This window comes from Abramis brama, assembly GCF_963993115.1.
Source record: "Abramis brama genome assembly, chromosome: 25".
Taxonomy (NCBI): Eukaryota; Metazoa; Chordata; class Actinopteri; order Cypriniformes; family Leuciscidae; genus Abramis; species Abramis brama.
In genome coordinates, this window is record NC_139987.1 from 21,249,527 (window position 1) to 21,273,498 (window position 23,972).

General features: G+C 36.4%; 3 protein-coding genes across 4 annotated transcripts; 2 read left to right on the forward strand and 1 right to left on the reverse strand.

Moving 5' to 3' along the window:
• Positions 1 to 71: 71 nt before the first annotated feature.
• Positions 72 to 3,513, forward strand: dcps (decapping enzyme, scavenger). Its single transcript, XM_084105091.1, has 6 exons — positions 72 to 278; positions 694 to 844; positions 1,853 to 1,998; positions 2,115 to 2,228; positions 2,319 to 2,429; positions 3,062 to 3,513. The coding sequence occupies exons 1-6, from the start codon at positions 111 to 113 to the stop codon at positions 3,326 to 3,328; spliced, it is 957 nt and encodes a 318-aa protein (XP_083961217.1). The 5' UTR covers positions 72 to 110; the 3' UTR covers positions 3,329 to 3,513.
• A 4,305-nt stretch (positions 3,514 to 7,818) lies between these two features.
• On the forward strand, positions 7,819 to 12,942 carry kcnj1b (potassium inwardly rectifying channel subfamily J member 1b). 2 transcript variants are annotated; one of them, XM_084104179.1, is made up of 3 exons: positions 7,819 to 8,179; positions 8,352 to 8,496; positions 9,195 to 12,942. In XM_084104179.1, exon 3 carries the CDS (start codon positions 9,202 to 9,204, stop codon positions 10,345 to 10,347), a length of 1,146 nt encoding a protein of 381 aa, XP_083960305.1. In that variant the 5' UTR covers positions 7,819 to 8,179; positions 8,352 to 8,496; positions 9,195 to 9,201; the 3' UTR covers positions 10,348 to 12,942. The 2 variants fall into 2 exon arrangements, with proteins under 2 accessions (XP_083960305.1, XP_083960304.1); XM_084104178.1 differs by having other exon boundaries at positions 7,819 to 8,496.
• A 5,070-nt stretch (positions 12,943 to 18,012) lies between these two features.
• LOC311076949 (somatolactin-like) lies at positions 18,013 to 19,454 on the reverse strand. The gene is made up of 5 exons (XM_084105455.1): positions 19,419 to 19,454; positions 18,974 to 19,158; positions 18,728 to 18,835; positions 18,458 to 18,637; positions 18,013 to 18,360 (listed from the first exon to the last, which is right to left on the reverse strand). The coding sequence occupies exons 1-5, from the start codon at positions 19,432 to 19,434 to the stop codon at positions 18,166 to 18,168; spliced, it is 684 nt and encodes a 227-aa protein (XP_083961581.1). The 5' UTR covers positions 19,435 to 19,454; the 3' UTR covers positions 18,013 to 18,165.
• Between the last annotated feature and the right edge of the window lie 4,518 nt (positions 19,455 to 23,972).

Sequence of the window (23,972 nt, forward strand, 5' to 3'; positions counted from 1 at the left end):
CGTCCATGCTAACCAATCAGGATGCGGTCGGTGAGACATGCGCAGAGGTTTATTTTTTCCGTGTGTTTCCCGCAGTGAATCTTGATTGGTTGATTTCCAGCGGGTTAATCATGGCGGAAAGCGAGAACGACGGAGCTGCTAAAAGACCTAAAACAGACGCGATCAATGAACGCGGAGACGCGGGAGAACGAACCTCCGACAGCCCGGTCTCGGACTTTGAAATCACCCGCATTCTGCGTGAATGTTCGCGGGAGAAGAACATCTTCATTCATGGGAAGGTGCGTGTGCAGGAGAGAGACGAGAAACACTCTGGGAAATAACTAACTACCATTAGAAATCACTAACTAATCTTTTTACTTATCTGTTACTAATTACAGATTTACTAGTAACGTTACTGGGTAACAATATTTATTTCTAAGGTACTAGTATCTATTGCAACTTTTCTAGTAGTTATTTGTTAAATGCTAGAACGTATTTATAAACACTAAGTTAAGCCAAATGCTCATTGATAACTTTATTTTTTAAAGTGTTATATCTATCTAGTCGGAATGATTGCTAGAATTAATTTAAAACTGACTAGTATAACTAGGAATAGTACTTATAGGGTTACCTGCTAGCAAATAAATGTTCACTAGGTAGTTGGAATACATGTTTAAATGACTTGAAATCCTTGACATTTGTTGTTTTTCCTAGGTGAAGGATCAGGATGCTGTTGTGATCCTGGAGAAAACTCCCATCAGACAGGACACGCTGTCTGAGTTACTGAAGAACAGTCAACTCCAGCTGGAGATGAAGAATGACGTGTACAGCACATACCAGCTGCAGGCGCCAGCACACCTGAATGGTAGGATTAGATGTTTTCACCAGCCTCTGTTTGTCCATATATTAATACCAAATGGCAAACAGAAGGGGATTTATATACTATGAACCAACTTCACGAAATCAGCCCCAATCTTGGAAGAAGTTTCTATCAAATCTCAAACCGATGTGACCAGATTGTTTATGCCCGTTGCAGAATAGCCCATTCCAGGATGACACACGTTTTTAATACTAGGAGAAGATCCACCAACATGTTCTTTCTGTCAAAACTCTTTCTCATTGAAGCATGTTTTATTAGATTGTGCTGGTTTTAACCCTGTCAGAAAGCCTGTCTTTTTTATTCAATTAACATATGTATATTTTTTTCCGACTTTACAGAGTGCTGGACTCTTGCATTGTCAATACAAGATCTTGACCAAAAACTGATGCACCTTTTGATGGAAATTACATCACAACATTTATTTCCATCAAAAGGGCATCAATTTTTGGTTAATATATATATTTATGCTGTTTATCATTTAATATTTGATAAATCCACTTGCCATTTGATATATTTTTGTATTTATCTCATTTTATGTGATTCTTCAATAAGGAACTTTTCTGTCTTAATATGATTTTAAAGAAAAATGCTTTAAAAACTAATTTTAAATGTAATTCAGAATTTTTATAAATGAATTTTTTAATTTGCAAGAACTTTAACATCCCCTTTATAATACATTTTTAAAAAGTGTTAAAATTGTTGGAATTAAACAACACTTTTCCCTTTGAATGTAAGTCACTTTTCCAATTAATTTGGTATTTATGCACAAATTGTCCTTTTTGTTCTAACAAAGAATCACTGTACCCAGCACTGCTGCCATCACCTTCACGACAAGTTCCTTCAAAAAAGTTTGCAATTTAATTATTGAAAAACTTGCATGTTTTTCTGCTTGTTGAAAGTCCAAGGCTCTATTACATGCAATGTACATCATCACAAGTTAAACCAAAAGTCCATTTGAAGGTTGATTTATGACCATTACATTTTTTGTGCCAGAAATCAAAACAACAGTGATTTGCCCTGCGACAGAGAAGCATGTTAAGAAGTATTTACATCAGGAGGTTTTTCTAGTTGAAGAATCAGGGGAGGATTATCGTAACCTCACCTTACCGTACATCAGCAGCCAGAGTTTCAGTGTGCAGGTGAGGCTTCAGTGACCTCTGACCCTTCATTTCACTCTTATTCCTTACACACACACACATATACACATTACATACAGCTTATAACTGCACTGCCTATGTTCCATTTTTAATTTCAGTGGGTACACAATATATTGGAGAAGAAAGCTGAGGCTGATCGGATTGTTTTCGAGGACCCAGACCCTGTTACTGGATTTGTTTTGTTGCCCGATTTCAAGTGGGATCAAAAGCAGGTGAATTTGCGATGAATCTGTGTCAGAATATTTGAGACTCCATGAATAAAAGGCCAGTGAAAATCAATGATTGTTTCCTTAACTCTCCAGCTACAAGACCTGTATTTGATTGCCATCGTCCACCGGAGGGATGTGAAAAGTTTGAGGGATCTTACATCAGAGCACCTGCCATTACTCACAAACATTCGCAGTAAAGGAGAGGTGAGCTATAGATTCATCTGTCAAATTCATCGACATGATTTTCGTTTACAGTGAAGAAAGTGGAACTGTTATTCTGTTGTCCACTAGATGTCACTGTTAATCTGAGCATTAGAAGAACCTTTCAATGGGCACAGGACTTACATTCTGTTGCCCTCTTGTTGATTAGATTGCTTCTATTGTTCTCACTTGCAAGTCGTTTTGGACAAAAGCGCCCAAACATTTAATTGATTAAATGTAAATGTGTACTTGTTTTTTAAAAGTATGTGGCGCAGTGGTTACCACATTGTTCGGGGTCGGTAAGCCTTTTGTGGTCACTAAGATGTCATTTATGTGATCAAAAATGCAGAAAAACCACAAGTATCGTGAAATTGTTTACTGTCAGTTTTATTCAATTTAATGCTTCCTTTCAGAATAAAAGTATTTATTTCTTTAAAAAAAAAAAACTACTGATGTTGATCTGTGGTGATCCTTAACAGTTTGATTCAAGCCTGCAACATATCACAAAAGCATAATCTCAAAATCCCCAAAAACAACATCACACCATACAATGGCAGATTTTTCCAAGTACATTTGTGAGGTGTAGCATGGCTGCGTACGTCAAATTGAAATTCAAGTCTTGTCTATGTCCACAGGACACCATTCAGCGGCAGTACGGCGTCCCTCCGAGCAAACTGCGCATTTATTTCCACTATCAACCGTCGTACTATCACCTCCACGTCCATTTCACCTCGCTGGAGTACAATGCTCCGGGATGTGGAGTGGAAAGAGCCCACCTGCTTTCCGATGTCATTCAGAACTTGCAGGCGGATTCCAGTTACTATCACAACCGTAGCCTGGCGTTCCCACTGCGTGCCGATGATGCCCTGCTCCTCAAGTTCAAAGAGGCCGGGAAGCTCTAGAGACCTGTTTTTTTTTGGGAACTTCAATCTTTTTTTACTTGTTTATTAATGTTATGATGTCGTAATTGCAGGTTTAAGTACACATTCACTCTGTGTAGTGTAATGTGGTCATGTTTTTGTCTAAATCTGGTTAGATTTTGTGATTTTAATTGCATTTTAATAAAGTACTGATTGTTTTTAAATCATTTAGTTGTGTTTTGTCTGTCATGCTGTAGTTGATTGTGTGGATTCAACCCAAATTCATCACCCAAAACCGCAATTGTTTGGTCAGGCTGTGCGCCTGTCTGTGGTGTGACGTGGTAATTCATTTTAAAGCAGAATCGGAGCCAGAGGGGTCCCAGGCCTTATTCTTTGAGGTTTTAGGGGTCCTTTCAAGAGATTTGGCTGAGACTGACAGGGCTGCGGGTCGCAGTGTAGCTCCTGCGCTGTTTTTAAAATTTCTGAAGAAATGAATGAAACCTACTGGCTTAATATCAGTCTAAGAAGCATGAAGAGTAAAATATCATGAGTGCAACACAACTGATACTGTTTTTGCTTTTCGGTTGCAGATTGTTTTTGTCAACAAACGTAGTTCTTTGGTTCAGAGCTCATTGTAAATCCAGGGATAGAGAGGCAGAAAAAGTCCAAAACTCCACATCAAAAAAACAGGATTGACTGTTCAAAGTTTGTTTATGTGCTGCTTGTTTATGAGTTTTTAAAGAAGATTTCACTGTTACGCTTTACATAATCAAAGTCTTACAATGCCCTCTATTCACAGGGAATCACAGGATAGAATTATTTCTCTTTTGAATATCAATTCTCTTTTTAAAGGAAACAAACAGCTCATTAAAAAATGAAAATCTATCATTAGCAGCTTTAGACTTTTTTTTTTTTTTTGGGCCTATTTGGACCTTAATAGTCATCTATGTTAATTATTTTCGGATAAAAATCAGGTTTGGAACAACATGAGGGACAGCAAATGATGACGGTTTCCCACCTGCACCTCTCAATCATTCTCATTACAGCTTGACATCCAGACTTGACTAATGTTGAGATGATTTATAAGTCAGAACTCTCATCTCATCTGTTGTTCCTCTAAAGCACATGAAGCCAGTTGCAACCAATCCCTTTGAGAAAGTCATCATTTAGTAAGAGTACAAATATAACTAATGGTTTTCTTTCCTTAAGGGTTTCGATGCATCTGGCTTGGCTACTGCTAATTTCATTGTTGTCACTAGCTAAAGCTCTTGTGTGCTCCCACTCATATGGCTTTAGCTCCTTGTTATATGTTCATTATTTCCACGTAATTACCAGGTCTTATTACTTATCTGCTGTGTTTGGCAGCAAGATTCAATATTTGGACAGAAATTCCAGAGAAGAGTTTAAAACTCCTTAAGAGCTTTTAAATGGCCTTACGGAGGCTTTCCAGAACAATTACATAATTATACCACACAAGTATTGCTGTCAGACTGAGCCTTTCCATCTCCATATATCACTCTCCAGTTCAGAACAATGCCTTTTGTAAATTATTATATATTGAAGTTAAATGTGATGTAGCTTGACTGTTGTCAAAGTGGGAACTTTCAAGTCACCTTTATTTATATAGTGCTTCATACAATACAGATTGCTTCAAAGCAGCTTTACTGTGATTAACAGGAAAATAATGATTCAGTGATGCAAACAGAAAGCTCAGGGTCCAATTCTCCTCTGGCCAAATGAATGAACATGGTGTGGTTTAATTCCAGGCTGCATCACTACATAGATGTTGTACATCCCATTGTTATTTTTTCAGTTGAAATACAGAGCATGTTTATTTTGGAATTTGTAATATTTTAAAATTTATTTCAATTAATTTGTGTATCCTAAAATATTTTATTATATTGTATTATAATTTTTGATTACAAATTAAATGGGAACAAGTCTGCCCTTTTGTACAATAGTTACAAAGTGAATGATACAATTTGCTTAGCAATTGGAAAACAATTCTGTATTTTACCAGATAATGTTTCTTTGAAAATTGCTCTGAGACATTTGGATTCCACACATCTATGGTGAAGGGTGTGGATTTTGGAATAAACTGCTGCTTCAATGTATATGTATATGTATATGTAATAAGTGATTATAATCAAGGTATTCATCAATATTTTTCCTCTAAATGTCATGAGTTGAATGACTTCTCTAGGCTTGTGAGATTTTATGAAGTTATAGAAGTTGCCAGTGTGATTACTGAAATGTTCTTTTCATGTATTCTCTAATGTCTGTATTTGATGTCTGAATGCAGTAACAGTGCTTGCTCATTTAGCCCGGCTTCCAGAAATGAAATATGGAAAGATGTTTTGTTTTGTTTGAGAAAGGTCTTCAACGTGTCAATATACATCTGTTTTTCTAAGGTACTCTGCCAACAATGGTCACAGGGGTCAATGAAGTATATAGTTTAAGGGACCATCTCTTTGTTAAAGCCTTACTTTCCAGTAGGGCTGGGAAAAAAATCGATTTGATTTAAAAATCGAGTTTGGTAGGTCAAATCGATTCATATAGTTTCAAAAAAGCGTTTTTTTGTTGTTGTTTTTTTCTCCCCCTCTTCAGTAGCCTATAGCGTACAATACATACATTTTGCATTCGCCAAATTTCTTTCAGGGTTTCCGTAGCACGCTCCCTGTGGCGCAGCCCTCTGCCCCTCCCCTCCCCCGAGGGCAGCGCATGCATACACAAACATATGAGGCGCCGGACTGGACAAAAGCGAAACGAACTGCGCGAGCGAGACCGAGTGTAATATTATATAAAATAAAATCAAGAATTAAATTATTACCACTGAATTAGCAGAATGTAGCTTATACTTTCTTTCTCTGTTAACATACTGTTTTCTTCAATTCATATTAATTATAACTTATTATTCAATAAAAATGCAATTCAAACTTAACTGATCATAATCATAGTGTTTCTGTACACTGGTGTATTTTGTGTGTATGCTTGTCAAATAATGTCAAACATTTTGTTAAAGATTAACACCCCGTTTGCAAAGCAAACAACTCTTAAAAAAAAAAAAAATCGAATCGTTATTAAATTATGTTTTTTTATATATACAAAAATCGCCCAGCTCTACTTTCCAGTTAGACTGAAGTGTAGCTCTTTGAGAGAAGCGTATTATCTTGATGTTTTGAGAATGCTCTGTTTAGTTAGACCCTGGCCAAATCCAACCTTGAGGAGGCTGTGTGTGTGTGTCTGTGTCTGTGTCTGTGTGTGTTAGTCTTCTTGGTTATAGGTTAAGGAACCACTGGCATTATTGGAGATTGACTGAGTTGTTGTTCTGGACATGCTGACGCCCAGCAACCCAACCTGGAAGGTCACAACGTGCCTAACGTTAGCGTCCGAGTGCCAGCTGCATAATCAGTGGAGATATGCTTCAGTCTATCTGTATGTGTGGAAAATTACTATGTAACAATGGGAATCAAACGCCATGCTCCATTTGAGCTGCAGTATTATTATTTTTGTAAATGTATATATTCACACACATACAGTTGTAATCAAAATTGTTCAACTCCCATTACAAATCAGGTTTATTGGCAAAATAAAGTGAAAGTCAACTGAAAATGAAACTTTTAATGACTCATGAGCAATGGCTTCCAGTTCAGTAATATTCTTGGGTTTATGTGCTGCAAACGCCTTCTTCAAACCGCCATTTCTGGTGTAAGTCTTGGAGTTCTGGCGTTCGTTTAGTATGTGCCTTACTGTGCAAGCTGAAACCTCAGTGCATGTTTCCACCAAGTCTTGCTGCAGGTCTTTTGCAGACACTCAAGGGTTTTTCTGAACTTGCCTTCTCAAAAATCTGGTAGCAGCCGTTCCTTTTTCTGCCCCGTTCATGTAGTGTAATCACTGTTCCTTTAACTTTGAACTTGCAAACTTGCAAACTATGTTTCCAACGGTGTCTCAAGGAACATTTAGACTTTTTGTATCCTGTTCCTTGTTTGTGAAGGGATATCTTCTCTTAACTATTTGGACCTAGCCATTCAACTCTAACATGCAGTCAAACATGATGCTCATTTATTTATATCATCACATACACATTTATTTACAAACTTTTATGCTAGAAGTGATTAATCTTTGACAGCACTAATGTATGTATGTATGTATATATATATATGTGTGTGTGTGTGTGTATATGTGTATACACATATATATATATACATGTGTATCTATGGGAATGAAACACTTGACTTTGCCGTTGCTAGCGCAGTGCTCTATTGTTTGAGCTGCAGTATTTAAATAAACAACTTTCTTTCTCTGTAATGATTTACACATGAGATATGAGTGTGGTTTGACAATGATTGCCAATCTGAGGTTTATCTTTCTGCAAGTGTTACAAGTTATTGTGGCCACATGTGAGATAAGTGGTATTTGTGTAGCTCTCTGTCAGCTTCTCTTTACCTGAGCGGCTTACATGCATGTTAGTTTTTGATTGGGATTACATTTTTAAAAGTTTTCTGCCCCAGTATCCTGAGTTAAAAGAACATCTCAAAACTCACATCCATGTTTATTTCCATTCAGCACTTAAGCCAAAGTCTTTTATTTTCATATGATTAACTTAAAAACTGTAGTAAACTTAAGTGGTGGACATTTTCACAAAATTTAGGAGTTAACTTTGCTTTACTGTAAATTACTATCCAAATCTCAAACCATTCACATCAGTTTATTTAAATGCAAATGCAGAGTTGTGGATCAGCGTGACTGGAAATGTGATTCAGCTCAACCCTTTCTTTGTGTTGTTCTCTGCAAAGCCTTTGCGTTCCCATGGGTACAAGCAGCGAGGAACTACACTGCTGAGGTTCCTCTTTTCAAATGGGATTCCCTGATTGCAGTCGGGGGTCTGAGGAGGTATTTGGATAACTGGAACACTGACCATCAATGCAAACCTGTCCCGTATGCTATAATAGTGGCTCTTTATTTTGTTTTCTTATGGTTTGCATTGGTTGGTTGGTGAGCAAACTCTAGGTCTGATGTGAGGTTAGTTTTTGGAACCATTTTCTAAGCTGTCTTTGCTTTATAGTGTGTAAACTGTGGCATGTGCCTGGGATTAGGACATTTCATTGAGGATTTTAGCTGCACCCTGATGTTTAAATGCTCAAGAGGAGAACTTCATGGCCTGAACTTCAAGCAGCACTGAAGTTTGCTGGGACGTTTTCAGTTTGTAGGTATGTGGCGTATACTTTTTCACACTCACATTTATAGGTGACAAAGAAAGCAATCGCTGCTGTATTGGTGTGGTTTGCTGTGTTTTATGAGCTGCAGTATTTATCTTTCATTGCCTACAGAGGTTTGGGTTTGTAAACAACATATGCATTTTAATGTGCTTTTTTTACAGAAGGAAAATTAATTTTCACCTGAATTTTACCACTTGCAAGACATCAAATTATTATTGTTGTATTAGAAATCATTAAGAGGAGAGATTTTGAAAATGTTTTTTTATGTTTGTATGAAAATGTTTGGGTATTGTATGCATATATATATATATATATATATATATATATATATATATATTACAAATTATTATAATATTAAACATTAAACAAAAATATATATAATATTTAATTATATTATTTTCATATCAATTGCAGGACACTATGAATATTATATATATATTTTTAATCATTTTATATATATATACTACACACACATAACAATTTTATATACATATTAAAATGTTATTTAAATAAAATGTATATAAAATGTTAAAATTTCATACATGTATGTATGTATGACATTTTTACATTTTATATACATTTTATTTAAAATATTTAGTGTATAAATTATTTTTCTTAAAGTGTTTACTTTTAAATGAATCAAAAGTGTTCAGTGTTGCTGATTTATGCATTGTCTGTTTTTCTGCTAGCTGAAAGATGTTCCAGTTCATCCGGAAACAGATTCATAATCACCTCGTGGAGCGGAAAATTAAGAAAACACGTCTTGTTACGAAGGACGGCCACTGCAACATTAAATTTGGGACTACTGAATATCACAACCATTTTGCTTTCCTTCTGGACTTCTGGACTACGTTTGTTGAGGTTCGCTGGTGTTTTGTAATCATTTTATTTGCTGCTGCCTTCACGGGAAGCTGGTTCATTTTTGGTTTGCTCTGGTATTTGCTTGCGAAAAGTAATGGAGACTTGGATGTTCTCCAGAACTCGTCTGAATCTCAACAGATGAAATGTATAGAGAACATTAACAGCCTCACGACCGCCTTCTTGTACTCTTTAGAGACCCAGACGACCATTGGCTATGGCGGTCGGGCTCTCACGGGTCACTGCCCGGGCACGGTCGCCCTGTTGATCATCCAGTCCCTCATGGGCGCCATCATAAACTGCTTTATGTGTGGACTCATTTTGGCAAAGATCTCTCTCCCGAAGAGAAGAGCAAAGACGGTAACCTTCAGCGAAACAGCAGTCATTTGTCTTTGGAAGGAGAATCTGTGCCTCCAGATACGAGTGGCCAACCTACGGAAAACTCTTCTTATTGGCAGCCACATTTATGGAAAGCTTCTTCAGACCACCATCACTCCAGAGGGGGAGACCATCATACTGGATCAGGTGAATATTGACTTTTTGGTGGATGCTGGGAAGGACAATCTGTTCTTTGTTTGCCCGCTTACTCTGTACCACGTGATCGACAAATCCAGCCCGTTTTCCGAGATGGCTACGGACACTCTTCAGCAGCAGGACTTTGAGTTAGTGGTCTTCCTGGAGGGTACGGCTGAATCCACCAGCTTGTCCTGTCAAGTCCGAACTTCCTACCTTCCGCGGGAGATCAAGTGGGGTTACAGCTTCCTGCCCGTCATCTCTCGCACCAAGGATGGGAAATACCGTGTCGACCTGTCCAATTTTTCCAAAACGGAACCAGCAGTGACTCCGCACTGCGCTTGCTGTTTTAACAAGGAACATAACAAGGAGCTTATTCTCCACCGACACGGCCGTGAAGGCATCGATAACCTGGGATTTGATGTTATTGACCTTCAAGACTCTGTTGATGTAACTGAGAAGGGTGATTAAGGGTTTCCCTGATTGAGAGGCACACATGAAGTAAACATCCTGCGAAAGTTAGAAGCCACATGAAAAAAGAGAGAGGAAGAGAACTCACCATAGACGGTTATGTTCCCTAACAAACTGGCTGTGTTCCAAAACCTAGACACACTTTTAAGGTATTATATGCGTTTCTGACAATAATGTTGCTAAGATACCTTGTTTTGATTACATTGTAATATAGCTTTGTTTCACTATATTAGTGACAACATTGCGTAGACTTCCATTGATTTTATATCAGGTTAATGATATTTTCTATTGCCTAACCCGATACATGCCGCTAAACCTACACAAATACACATACTACCGTTCAGTGTTCTGTTTATGGTCAGTAAGATTTTTTTAAATGTTTTTGAAAAGTATTTTATATTGTAAAATATTACCATTTAAATAACTGTTTTTAATAACTGTTTATAACCCTCATCCTCTCCTCGCATTCTGTAACAAATCCTTCCCTCGCGGGTCAAAATGATTATTATTATTTTTTATTTTTTTAGTCCAGAAAGCCTATACCATTTCATTTTTATTTTTTTTCCCCACTAATTTTTAATGCAATTAATGCATTTTTGGGGGGAGATTTTTCAAAAAAAAAAAAACTTTATGTAGCCTACACTTAAATTACTAGATTTTATCAATAAATAATATATTTAAGCACATTTCTCACATTCCTTCAAATTAAATTCAAAATAACTCCAATACATGCATGAACCAGCATTTTTTAGGTTTTTCTATGTATATTGAAACATTCCTTGCATCCATTCATTCATTCCTAAGGGGGTCGAATTTATTTGTTACTTTAAAAAAAAAATTATTACACCCACATAAACTCCTCAAATTTATTTTGGTCTGAATACTTTTTAAAAAATAAATAAAATGAGTTTCGGGTCAAAATGTCCTGAGGGAAGGCTTTGATAAATTTAATGCATCCTTGCTAAATGAAAAGTTTTTTTTTTTTTTTATTAAATGTGTGTCTGTATGTAAGTGTGTGTGTGTGGGGGGGGGTGTGTGTGTGTGTGTATGAAGAGTTCAGATGCAAAAGCCTCTAAGTGCCATCTGAAATTTTCTTCTAGAATGATCATTTTTATAAAGCTTGTATATTTAAGTTCAGTAATTTCACTTAAATGACAATTAATAGGTAATTTGCATTGCCATTTTTGATAAAAATTGCACAGCTTGATAAAAATGATCATTCTAGAAGAAAATTTCAGTTGGCACTTAGAGGCTTTTGCATCTGAACTCTTCATATACACACACACACACACACACACACACACACACACATACATATTAGGGGTGGGGAAAAAAATCGATTCTTAGATGAATCGCGATTCGGGACGTGGACGATTCTGAATCGATTCACAAATGTCAAAAATCGATTTTCTAAAAAAAAAAAAAAAAAAAAAAAATTCTAATAACGTAACATTGAAGGAACGCAAAAGGCGAAACTCTGAAGCGGACGTGCAGTGCGCGGACAGTCTGTGGCGTGCACATAACAGAGACGCGCACATAACAGACGCATGATGGCTGAGCGCCAAATCCGAACGGCACCAGAGAATGTCTTCGTTAAAAGCTAACGTATGGAACATTGGCAATTTCATTGTGATCTATTTAGTATTTTTTTTGTATGAGAGCTAATTTCTGTATTGTTTAGTTTTCACATCAATATGCTGTGTAAACCGATCTGATCTGTATGCAATATGTGCAATGCCAGTCACAAAAAGTTACATTTTGACTGTAAGTTACTCTCTGCAGATGTTCATTCACTTTCTTTGCTATTTTTGATTGTGGTATACAGCAAACATTTCAAGTCATAACTCTTTATTATTTAGTTGTGTATAAGTCAAGAGCGACTTTGTATGTTACTAATTATTCAGAATATGCATAAGTCCACAAGCATTATACGTTATGATAGCTTCTGGTACATAATTCTATATTTTTGAACGAAAACTGTTTGTGAATTTGCTACAGCAAAATGTTTTTTTTTTGTCTGAAGGATTATATTGCTCATTGGAAATAACAAGAGGATGTTGGTTAGAAGTCTATTATTAAATGCTAGAGATTCAGAATATGCTGAAGTTTGTATTAATTTACTACAAGTACGCTGCTAGTACAGGCACACATTTATTTTCCTGTTGGTTCTCAGCAATGTTGGGACATATGCTGGCAAATGTAACCTTACAGTTGACTTGCCAAATCACTTCCATTTGTTTTATTAATACAATTAATATAGGAAGTATTGGAAGTAAGTTCGTTATGGGTCATCATAAATACTTTGCTTTAAAAGTACCAAGTAAAAATATTTTTTCAATGTTTTTGATAAAAGGCACTTCCCTGAGAATTGAACTTAATAAATGTGAAAAAGACACTTTAATGTCTCCGTTTGTCATTCTGTATTGCAAAGCAGATGAGAGTAGATCATGATCAGAAACCTGATTAGAAATCATTATGAATAAAATCGAATTGTTTTGAATCGAAAATCTTTTTGAATCGAAAATCGATTTTGAATCGAATCGTGGCCTCAAGAATCGGAATCGAATCGAATCGTGAGATGGTAAAAGATTCCCACCCCTAATACATATATATATATATATATATATATATATTCATATTCAGCTTAACAACATGTTAGCGGCAAACTGAGTTGCATTTGCATGATGCACAGACTTGCTGGCTATAAAAACTGTTGACGGGACGCCCTGAAAACAAACCAGTTACCATAGTAAACCATTCAGTTTTAAGGGAAAAATTAAGACTAGATGTATGATTCCACATGCTTCTCATAACCTGTCACTGATTTGTTTTATTTCACAACAGTCAATTTATCAATTTAGCTGAGAAAAAACATTGATTTTGGATATTTTTTTTCTTCTTCTTTTGAACTGCACAAAATTCTTTTGTATATTTGTCTTCAGTTTTCCCCTCACTAACCACACCCACGGTGTAAACCTTTCCTTTAGCTAGAATTCTGCACCACAAGGCAGATGTTTTTGTAGACATCAAGGCAGCTCTCTAGGTTTTGGAACAGAGTCACTATTTGCATATCTGTGTTGAATTTTACTACATTTTTCATTCTGCTACATAAAAATCTAACTTCTAACAGAATCACTGGAGAACAGTTTGTGAAACTCCATTAGAATAAGTTTTTTAAGTGCTCTTTGATTGCAGACATTGACGCCTGCTGAGTGTTCATTGGAGGATTAGAGCTGAAGCCAAACCCTAACCCTCTGCCTCAACATATGTTACTAAATTATTCATATGATAATATTATTAATGTCAAAGCATTCAAATAATTCAGGACCAGAGAGAGACCTTAATGTCAAAACATAAGTAATTTCATGCACCTTCGAGAACAGATGCGATTTGAGAATGAATGTGATTTTTCTAATTGCATTGTAAACATTTTGCTGTGAAGATTAAAATGGACTGACCTATAAAAATAAGTATTCACTCTGAATTGGGCAGCTTTTAGAAGGTCATAACATTGTAGAGATGGTGGAAAGGTTTGATTCTGGATGAATGTCATACATTTTTATCTCTATTCACTTATATGGGTGAGTATAAGTGTTTTATCCCTGTCCCTGTATCCCTGGGGTTTCAGGAGGGTCCTATTTCTGCCTTCCAGAGTTTTGAAAATCTGACCTACACTCTCCGGATGACCTACCAGTAGTTTATTAATGTCTGACAAAATACACATGCTATAATTATTTACATAAATATGCACATGGCAAAAAAATAGCATACCAAACCATCAGATAATAATACGTGCTAAAACATGGGTAACACATTCGGTCAGGATATTCTAGCACTGTATTCAAGGAGGCAAAAACATGGCACGTTTTTTTGCACTGCGTTTAACTCCGGGTCATCGTCGTTTTAAACCCCTCTTTTATCCCCGGGTAGAGGAATGTTTCACACTTGTAATTTACAAGTGTATTTTTATGATATCAGTTTTGTTTTTATTTATTTTGTTTTTAAGTTTAGTGAATTTAACTACTTCTTTAAAAAGCCTTATTTTGTTTGTAGATTGTAATGTTGTAATTTTGCAATGTTAGAATATAATGTGATTTGACCCCTTTTTTGGAAAGACTGCAAGGTAAATACTGCAAGGTAACATTCACTGTGTTTGTTTTCATAGCCTTCAATACGAACATTGTTTGTAGGACAATATTGATCAGGTTATGAAAAAACATTTTTTAAATTAAATACAGATTTTTTTTTTTTTTGTTGTAAATATAATGTAAATGTAAATACTGAGATTATACCATAATCTAAAATGAAAATAATTCTTATTTTTTGGCAATTTGCTATTGCCCAACCCTACCTTATGGCATGCTTTAAATGCGGAATTTTGCATTTTTAGCTAAGCTGTTAAATTGTTATTTAACAATTAGCCTACATTCAATCCTGCATTAAATTCAGTCTGTCCAACATTTTTAGCACCAGCTGCCAATGCTATACACCACAACATTTGGCAGACAGCTTTAGTTTAATTAATGCTGAATATGAAATATGATCAATAACGACCTTTTATGTAATTATAAATAAAAATCTGAAATAGTTTTATGACCTTGGGTCATAAAGCCCAGGTAAAAGAGATCCTCTTCCGTTTCATATTTCACACTGCTCCCAGGATTAACAATTAAAGGTGTTCTAAGCGATGTCACGCGTTTTTTAGGCCAAAACATTTTTTGTCACATACAGCCAACATCTCCTCACGATCTGCTAGCTGCCTGTCCCCTGAACACACTGTAAACACGGTCTCTGTAGACAGCCCAGGCTCCACAAATGGCAAGAAAAACAAACTGGCCCAGCCTGGACCATGAAACATAACAAACAGTGTTCCAGCCAAAAACCGACAAGAATGATTTGGGGGTGGGGGTTGGGGGGTTAGTGCGTGTGCATATGAAGGGGGGTGTGGGGAGTGGAGGAGAGAGAAGCATGAAGAGGGAAGTTAGCTAGAGGAGCGATGTCCTAGACAACAACTAACGTTAAAATTTTATATTCTTGAGAATTTTGATATGGCCGACACACGACCAAAGAGACGACGTTCCGATTAACAAATAACAAAGAATAGGGAAAAGGAGAAGGAACGCGCAAAGTCCCGAATTTACAACGGAAAAGCGTTCAAAAGGTGGCGAGAACTCCGCCGGCAGAAGGGCTTCCAATCCGACATTCAGGTGGCTCTGTTTTTGCTGGACAGGTGGGTAAATACAGTTTTTTTTTTTTTTTTTTAATGGTTCATGACTGTTTCAGGAAGCACGGAAGAGAGGGGGAAGAGATGGGATGAGGAGGAGGGAGGGTCGAGCTAGCCTCCGTTTTGTTTGACAATACTTTGAACGTCAACAAGTGACGTCACCCAGCATTGCTTAGAGCACCTTTAAATATTCGTAAATTGACGTCTCACACTTTGGTTACATTCCTAAACCCTGGGTTAACATTCTTGTTTGAATAGATTTGCATTGATTGGACGAATGCCGCACATGACGTGTTTAATGCTCTATCATTGCGCATCCTCATATTGCCAGTTTGCTAATTGTTTAACCTATCAAGTTTTACCTGAATGGACTTTTTGGACTAGAGCTAAGAATGAAACGGTATCGTCTTGACTTCCAACTGACGCATTTTTCGTCACAATTTCCCTCCTCAAACGCTAAAATTAATGTTTATACAACACGAGACGTTTCTGACTGTTAAAATCACGTCTGGGAAAAGTGGTGCAAACCTCAGTACTATAAATAGGTAGCTGTCTTAACCTGTAGCCTATGTTTGTTTAGCAAATGAGATTTTTTAATTACTTTCAAAAGACATACAGCTAATTAACATCAAACTGAATTGAGGATAATACATAGGTTAAAACAGATCATTCTATTTCTGTTTTCAGAAAACATTATTTTATCCTGATTAATTTACATCTTTTCTTGTAGGCCTATCGGTTAAAAGTTCTACAGATTACTTTTTTTCAGAATAAGAGATTTTTTTTTTATTTTTAATTAATTTCTTATTTATAGGAATTGCATTCAGTGAGTTAATTTTTAGATATGTACAAAAAAGACATTATCTTAGCTTTATGTATCATAGAATCATCTATTGCAATCAAAAATCACTCTGTGATTAACAAAAGCTTATGACTCTTACATGTTTTGTTCATCGTGATAATGTTCACAAATGAACACAACTTTTATGAATTTTGAAGTGTAAATACAATTGGCAGAATTCTGGCGACTGCATTTAGACTTCAAAATGCATAAAAGTTGTGTTCATCTGTGATAATCATCTTGATGGACAAAAAGTGCAAGTATCATAAACTTATGTTGATCACAGAGCTTGTATTTAGCGATAATCCAAAAGCTTAGCATGATGCTAACTGCCGGTTGGCCAACAAAATGGCGTCATACCTGCACCACTCTATACGTAGGCTATAATGGAACTACACCACAGTCACATGACTTCAACATCGCCATCACCATGTTGTAATTACCGCAGTATCAAGATGGCACCACGTGGCGTTATATTCAGAGCTGTTCACGTCCTCAGACTGGGAATTCTGCATTTCTATGGCAACATCAACGCCTAAATGAATCTGCAGCAGTCACGTGGTACAAGTAGGAGCTCTCAAACAATTCCCATCTTACAAGCTGTAATTACGAGCTCTATGAGGACGTGAATACGTTTTACAAGTTGAAATCACTTAATTGCGGTAAAAACGACACACTTTAAGCTTCCGAAAACTCTTTCAGTTTTTGTTAAAAAAAAACATTTTCCCTGAAAGTTATTTCAAACATTTAACCAAAAACCCATTGACTTCAGGATGAGAGAATCGGAAGTGCTAAAATGCCAACTCGTTTCCAGGTTTTAGCTTACAAAAATACATCATCCCTGCACCCCTCTATTTGTCTCCGTAGCATCGGAGCAACACACCAACTCTCTTTCGCCTCCAAATTGTCTGTAAACAAAATGGTAGCTTTTTTTCTAATTTCTTAGCACTGTTCGCAGAGATACTTGGATGCCAGAGTCTCTATGTGTGGCTTGCTGTGGGGAATTCTGGAAACAGCCAATGTATCACTATAACTGTGACATTGAACTGCTTTTTTTACCCTTCCTTCACAGCATCAACACCTCTCCGCCTAAATTTACCGTTTCCATGAATTAAAGAGTGTGTAAGACCTGGGCTCAGGATAGATGTCTAATTTTCTCCTCATTGAGTGATAATTGGGCACAAACTTTGATGTTCTCATTAGTGGACTTTGAGGTAAGATATTGTGAAGTGTTTCAGTGTAATTTCCAAATATCCTTCTTTTGATTTAATGAGACAAAGAAAGATCAAGATTGAACAAAACCTGGTGATCCATGTTGTCCACGGTGATTTGAGAATGATCAAATACATCTTATCTTTTGTACAAATAATATGTGACTCAGTTTTACACCACAATTTCTTTCTTTTAAATCTTTCAAAATCCTAAAAAAATATACATTCTGGTTTAAATGGAAATAATCTAGATTTTTTTTATGTGATCTCAGACAGCAGTTTACCATTTCTCACGGTACCGTATGTGTATGAAAGTGATTCTGATTCAATATTTCTCTTAATATGCATTTTAATTTAGAAAAGAACATTTTAGTGAACCATATCTGACATTAGAGACAAAAACACAATCTCCAAGTAAGCATGTAAACATTTTTGTTTTAATTAAAATTTGTGCAAATGCAAAACCAACTTTGGCTAAAAACACAAAATAATCTGGCAGAAGAGAGTGTGTGTGTGTGTGTATGTATATATATTAGTTTAGTTTAGAAAATGGAGCAATTCTCTTTATCAATCTGGCGGCACTTCAGGAGTTTGAGGAAAGTCTCTATCTTGTGCGCATCTCTCCTGAAGCAGTAGAGCACACTATAGCCTCTTCTCACAGACTCAATATCGGAAGAGACAATGTAATCGGATGTCTTTTCAGGAGCCTCCAACAGCAAACCACCTTCACCCAGTATCTGACAGAGAGAAAGAGAGATAGATTGATTTCCAAACATGTTTCCAGATGAAGGAAAAAAATGTTTGGTCTAATAATTTTCGAAACTTCATATTTACCTGTCTAACAAGAACCAGAACCCCCTGCTCCAGACTCATTAGTTTGGTAGACATCCATTTGCTCCTGTTAAGCAGGGCACTTGAGGTGTTCTCAAAATTCTCAAGAGACGCCTGCAGATCTGCCAGTGGATCAATCCAGAACTGGATCAGAATCAGGACTGAGTGAAGGATCCATTTATCCTGGAGGGAAAAACAAAAAAGACGTGTTTATCTAGGGAGAATGTTACTCTGTTACACTGAATTTCATCAGATGCCATTAGAGGAACTCACAGAAATCTGTTGGATGTCACTTTTAGACATCGACACTGTTTTTGGAGCACACATGGTCCCACTGGGAACATGCAGATTCACACCTCCGAATGAATTGAGCATCTCCTCCTGAAAATATTTTGGAATTATTCAGTAAAGTGTACTGGTTGACTGTTTATTCTCATCTTTAGTGGGACTGAAGTCATTGCAAACTCCAAGAAGCAGCTTTTATAAGCTTAGCTTTAGGTTCATCTCTCTGTTACTCACAAACAGCAACTTGGACTCCTCTGAGACGCGGTAAATGAGCTCTGCATGTTGAACGGCTCGGTCCAGAAGCTTCTCCAGTGAGATGGTACAGGATGTTCCTCCAGTATATGGATCAGGACAGTCTTCAGCGGATGCGATCACGGCCTGCGGTGAGCAGAGCACAAACGCCACACAAACCTGGAGAACTTCAGCACGGGTAGGGGACAAAAGGAGAGAGATTTGTCATGTTCACATTGGTTTTATTGCAATATTTTATATCAAAGCAACTTTATATTATTCGTTAGTGAAAATAGTTAGTATGCATATATAGACGACTCCTTATTTATAAGCTTTTCTGACTCTTAGCAAGATAAACTTCAGTTAGTCATAAAGAAATATTCTTTTAAATAAATTAGTTTGAGCTATATTATCCTTTCCAATTCAGCCAGATGCAAGGACCCTGTACCTGTAGTTTTCTTCATTATTGTGGAACAAAAGAAAAGTCTTTTTGGACTCTCTGGTTGTGGTTCTGTCATTTATCTATGCCTTATATACTCTACTGCCTTTATGAATTATACAAATGTTTGAACAGAACAGAACGCAAGTGATGGTAAGTTGATATTTGTGACCACATGTCTCTGTTTTTATGCATCATCTCTGACTACTGAAAGAAACTGAGTTGTCAAAATCTTTTGCTGATAAATAAATGTTTGTCTAGGTAACACAAAGAACGAGAAAACATTGTCAATTTACAGATACTGCTGACATTGTAACAATACTAAGCAGGTTAAAAATCGGCGAAGTTACACTTTAATTGAAATATCAATATCATTATAATTCAGTAAGTGCAAAAGGCCTTAAAATAGAAGCCCCTAAAATTACTTTATTAGAAATAAAAACTGCGACTAAAGTTTATTGTGCATGCACGCAAAATCCCCAGTTTTCCCTCCGCAAATGTCTCTTTAGGTGCTTTGTGCAAATATGTCATCAGAGAGGAGAAGCAATGTTATTGCAAGAGGGAGAGGAAGTTATTTTGATTAAAGGTGCAGTAAGTGATTTCTGAGAAACGCTGGTGAAAGTGGATTGGACCGAGCATCACAACACACTTGTAGCCAATCAGCAGTAGGGGGCGTGTCCACTCATTAGGGGGGAGGAGAGAGAATGAGCAAAAGGGAGATTTGAAGAAAGACTGTAGAAAGAGAGATGGCTGAGAGACATTACATACGAGAAAATCTCAGAGGAATATCACTGGAAAAGAAGGGTTATGATCAGACAAGAGCTTTAATATTAGAAAAGTTTTCCAGTGCAGGAAGGCCTGAAAACAAATGCCGAGGTTGTGTTGTGGATATTTATGTCAATCAATTGCGCAAGTTGTGTTCATTACTATAATATATATATATATATATATATATATATATATATATATATATATATATATATATTATAGTAATGGACACAACTTTCATGCACAATTGATTGACACCACTCTCTAGCCTATAAATGATTAAAAAAATACAAATGTATAAATAATTTCACTTCAAATAAATTTTTGGTGAGTAGCTGTGTAGTCAGCAGGAAAATTAGTCAGCGGTTTATTATCATAAAACATTTTTTTTTTCACCTGACAAACTTTAAATGGTACATTTTTATTACCAACAATACATGAGTTTTAAATCAAATGTGAAATAAATTGATAAATATCATATGTAGATGAACAGAAAAATGTTTGATGAGACCAGCAGACCGTATTCAACACTCATGACGTGGGAAAGTCTGCGGTGTCTTCCTAATTTTATTATTCATAGTTTACCATTTTCCTCAGGGTGTCCACTGAGCATGAAGACACGGTGAAGAGAAAGGCTTAAGGTCTGTGCAGGGATCAGATGTCAGACTTGTGACGTTTGTCATGTCAAAAGTGTCATCTTTATTTCTTTATGACGTAAGTAAGGATGAAATCCAGCTGAAAAGTGTAACAACATGTCTCAAATGCAGCTCAGGTGCTTGCATAAGAAACTAAAACCAGATTTGGTGAGTAAAATACTTAAAACAATGCAAAAATATGCTCTTTTTTCCCCCTATAAATGTATGTGATTTTTGTGTGTGCCCATTTTCACTCTTAAAAGAAAAGGTTATGTATAGAACTGAGTGAAATTCTACGAAATGTTCTATACAGAACCTTAAAGTGTTCTATCAGGTGCTTCATATTTAGAAACATGTAGCTGTAGTTTTAATTCATTTTTAATTGTCATAAAATTGTATGAATTAAACAGCTCGTAAACATACTTAATCACTATAAAAAACAATAAATAACCCACTGAACATGAAAGTATTGTGCAATCATTTAAGACATTTCTCCTTATATAGAACCTTTTAAAGCTATCTTTAAAATTGAGGTCACCCAGGTCAGGGTTCTATAGAACTTCACTGAAACTTTTATCTAAGAGTGAAAGGCATAATTGTCCACCATCAAAAGTAGCTGAATATGGCCACTAATGATTTTGTGGGAAAAAAATGCTATTTTAAAATGTTAAATACATTTATCAGGCAATGTATTGTGAATATGACTGCATGGAAAAGTGCAATGGAGGATGTGTTAGTCGCTAATTACTTACTGTTTAGCAAATGCAGTTCACACAAATCAACTTACAGGAGACTAATTGCAATTCCAGAGTCAGGTCAAAACCTCAAGGGCACAGCAGTGACAGAAGTTTCAACAGGAGTGTGATTTGAAGAACTTGAGGTGAGATTAACTTGCTTGACGGGAGAAATGTGACGTTCAGAAGACCATGCAGGTATTCCCATCAATTTGTAATAAGAATTTGATTAGTACATGGACAGAAACACATACAGTATGAGAATTTGACATGGACAGAAACACATACAGTATAAAAAAAGCTTAAATTTAACATTAACCCTACATTATGAGGACAAAATTTCCCCACAAAGATGGCAATATCTGAAATCCTTGTACTTGTGGACATTTTTTTGGTCCACATGAGGAAAACAGCTTATAAATAATACTAAGTGATGTTTTTTCTATCTATCTATCTATCTATCTATCTATCTATCTATCTATCTATCTATCTATCTATCTATCTATCTATCTATCTATCTCTCTTTCTCTCTCTCTCTCTCTCTATCTATCTATCTATAAATCTCTCTCTCTCTCTCTATATATATATATATACACACACACATATATATATATATATATATATATATATATATATATATATATATATATATATATATATATACATATACATACACACACACTGCCTGACAAAAGAAAAAAAGATTGCTTTTTGGATTTAAATAGGCAGATGCTTAAGAGCCTATGATTGGATCATTATTGCAGTGATTATTATGTTTCTTGCATGTTATGTTTGCCAACAGTTCTTTTAACCCTAATTGATGGAGTGTGTAGCTTTTCATTTCTTAAACAACCATGAAGGAAGACACATCATGGTCATGTCCAGGATGACAATGTCAAAATTTATCAGGCTCAAACTGTGAAAGAATGCTTGAGAGAGAGCATGAGGAATCATTTTCACACATGAATTGGCACCTTTGAGTCCAGACCTTAAATTCATTGAAAGTGTTTGGGATGTGCTGGAGGAGACTTTACAGAGTGCTGGACTCTTGTAGGCTAATTGTCAATACCAGATCTTAACCAAAAATGTATGCAACTCTTGATGGAAATAACATCACAACATTTATTTTTTATGTGTGAAATTATTATTATTATTATTATTTTTAATAATAACACTGCCGGGCAGTGTATAATGTATATATAAAATATTATTATTTTTTTTTTTTTTTTTTTTTTGGCAGAGTCTCCATTGGTTTGGCTCATTTCTTGAAACAGAAATGACATTCTCAAAACAACATGGACAAACCTCCAAACCACTAATTGCAATTGTTCACAACAGAATTGAATTTCTCATTAATTTCATCAAATTGCAAATGTCTAAGTACATGTCTCAATGACTTAGTACATCTTTGCAAATGATTAAGTACAGGTAGCCTACATTTAGCACAATTTCCAAGTGAATAGATCTTGTTGATCTAAACTGATAGTTGATTCTCAGTCTAATGGTTGTTCGCTCCAAAGGTGTCAGCGTCATTTCATTGTATAAGTCATCACATGCACACAGGCCAGCTGACAGTCTTGCCTGGGCCCAGAAAGAGATAATCTTAGATGCCCCCCCCCCCCCCCCCCCATCCCCATGTTGGACAGATCAGTTGTTTTAACCCTTCATTAAAGTGAATGGTTCAAGGAGTCACTCGTATTATGCGTATCGGACAAGTCATTAGCAGACGTGTAGCCTATGGCAGGCATTGTGTGATTATCTCGGCAGTTTAGGACAGGACATCAAGATTTGTGTCAACACAGGAAACATTTCATCACTGAATAGGTTTTTTCGTTTACTGAAATTGTGGTTTATGTCAGCTGAATGGGCGGCACGCTTTTTAGAGAAGATAAGGCAACGTTTTTTTTGTACAATTCACACCCCGCGGTAATTCAAGAGAAAAAAATTCCAAATGCTCCACGAGAAACTGCGGTCTTCCGACCTTTTACTATCGTGTCAATTGACTTTGATTAAGGCCTTGTCCACACGGACACGGGAATTTTTATAACCGTGACTTTTTTTACGCGGTTCGGCCGTTCGTCCACACGGAAACGCAGTATCAGGTCACTGAAACCGAACATTTTTGAAAACCCCTGCCAGGGTGAGGATTTTCAGAAACGCCGGTTGCAGTGTTGTCGTGTAGACAGTAAAACCGGGGTTTTTGGTTCTGGTTCAGGCTTCTGATTGGCCAACGTGGCTTTACGATCGCCGCCTGCTGGTGTGGCATGCTCTTGACAGCGCGTGATAGCGTGTTTTTTGCGTTTTCATGTAGGCGGAGATTTCTTTTAAACCGAGCATGTGTGGACGGGATTTTTTTTTAAAAACGCAGGAGGAAAAACTCCGGTTATAAAAATACCCGTGTCCGTGTGGACTAGGCCTAATATGCG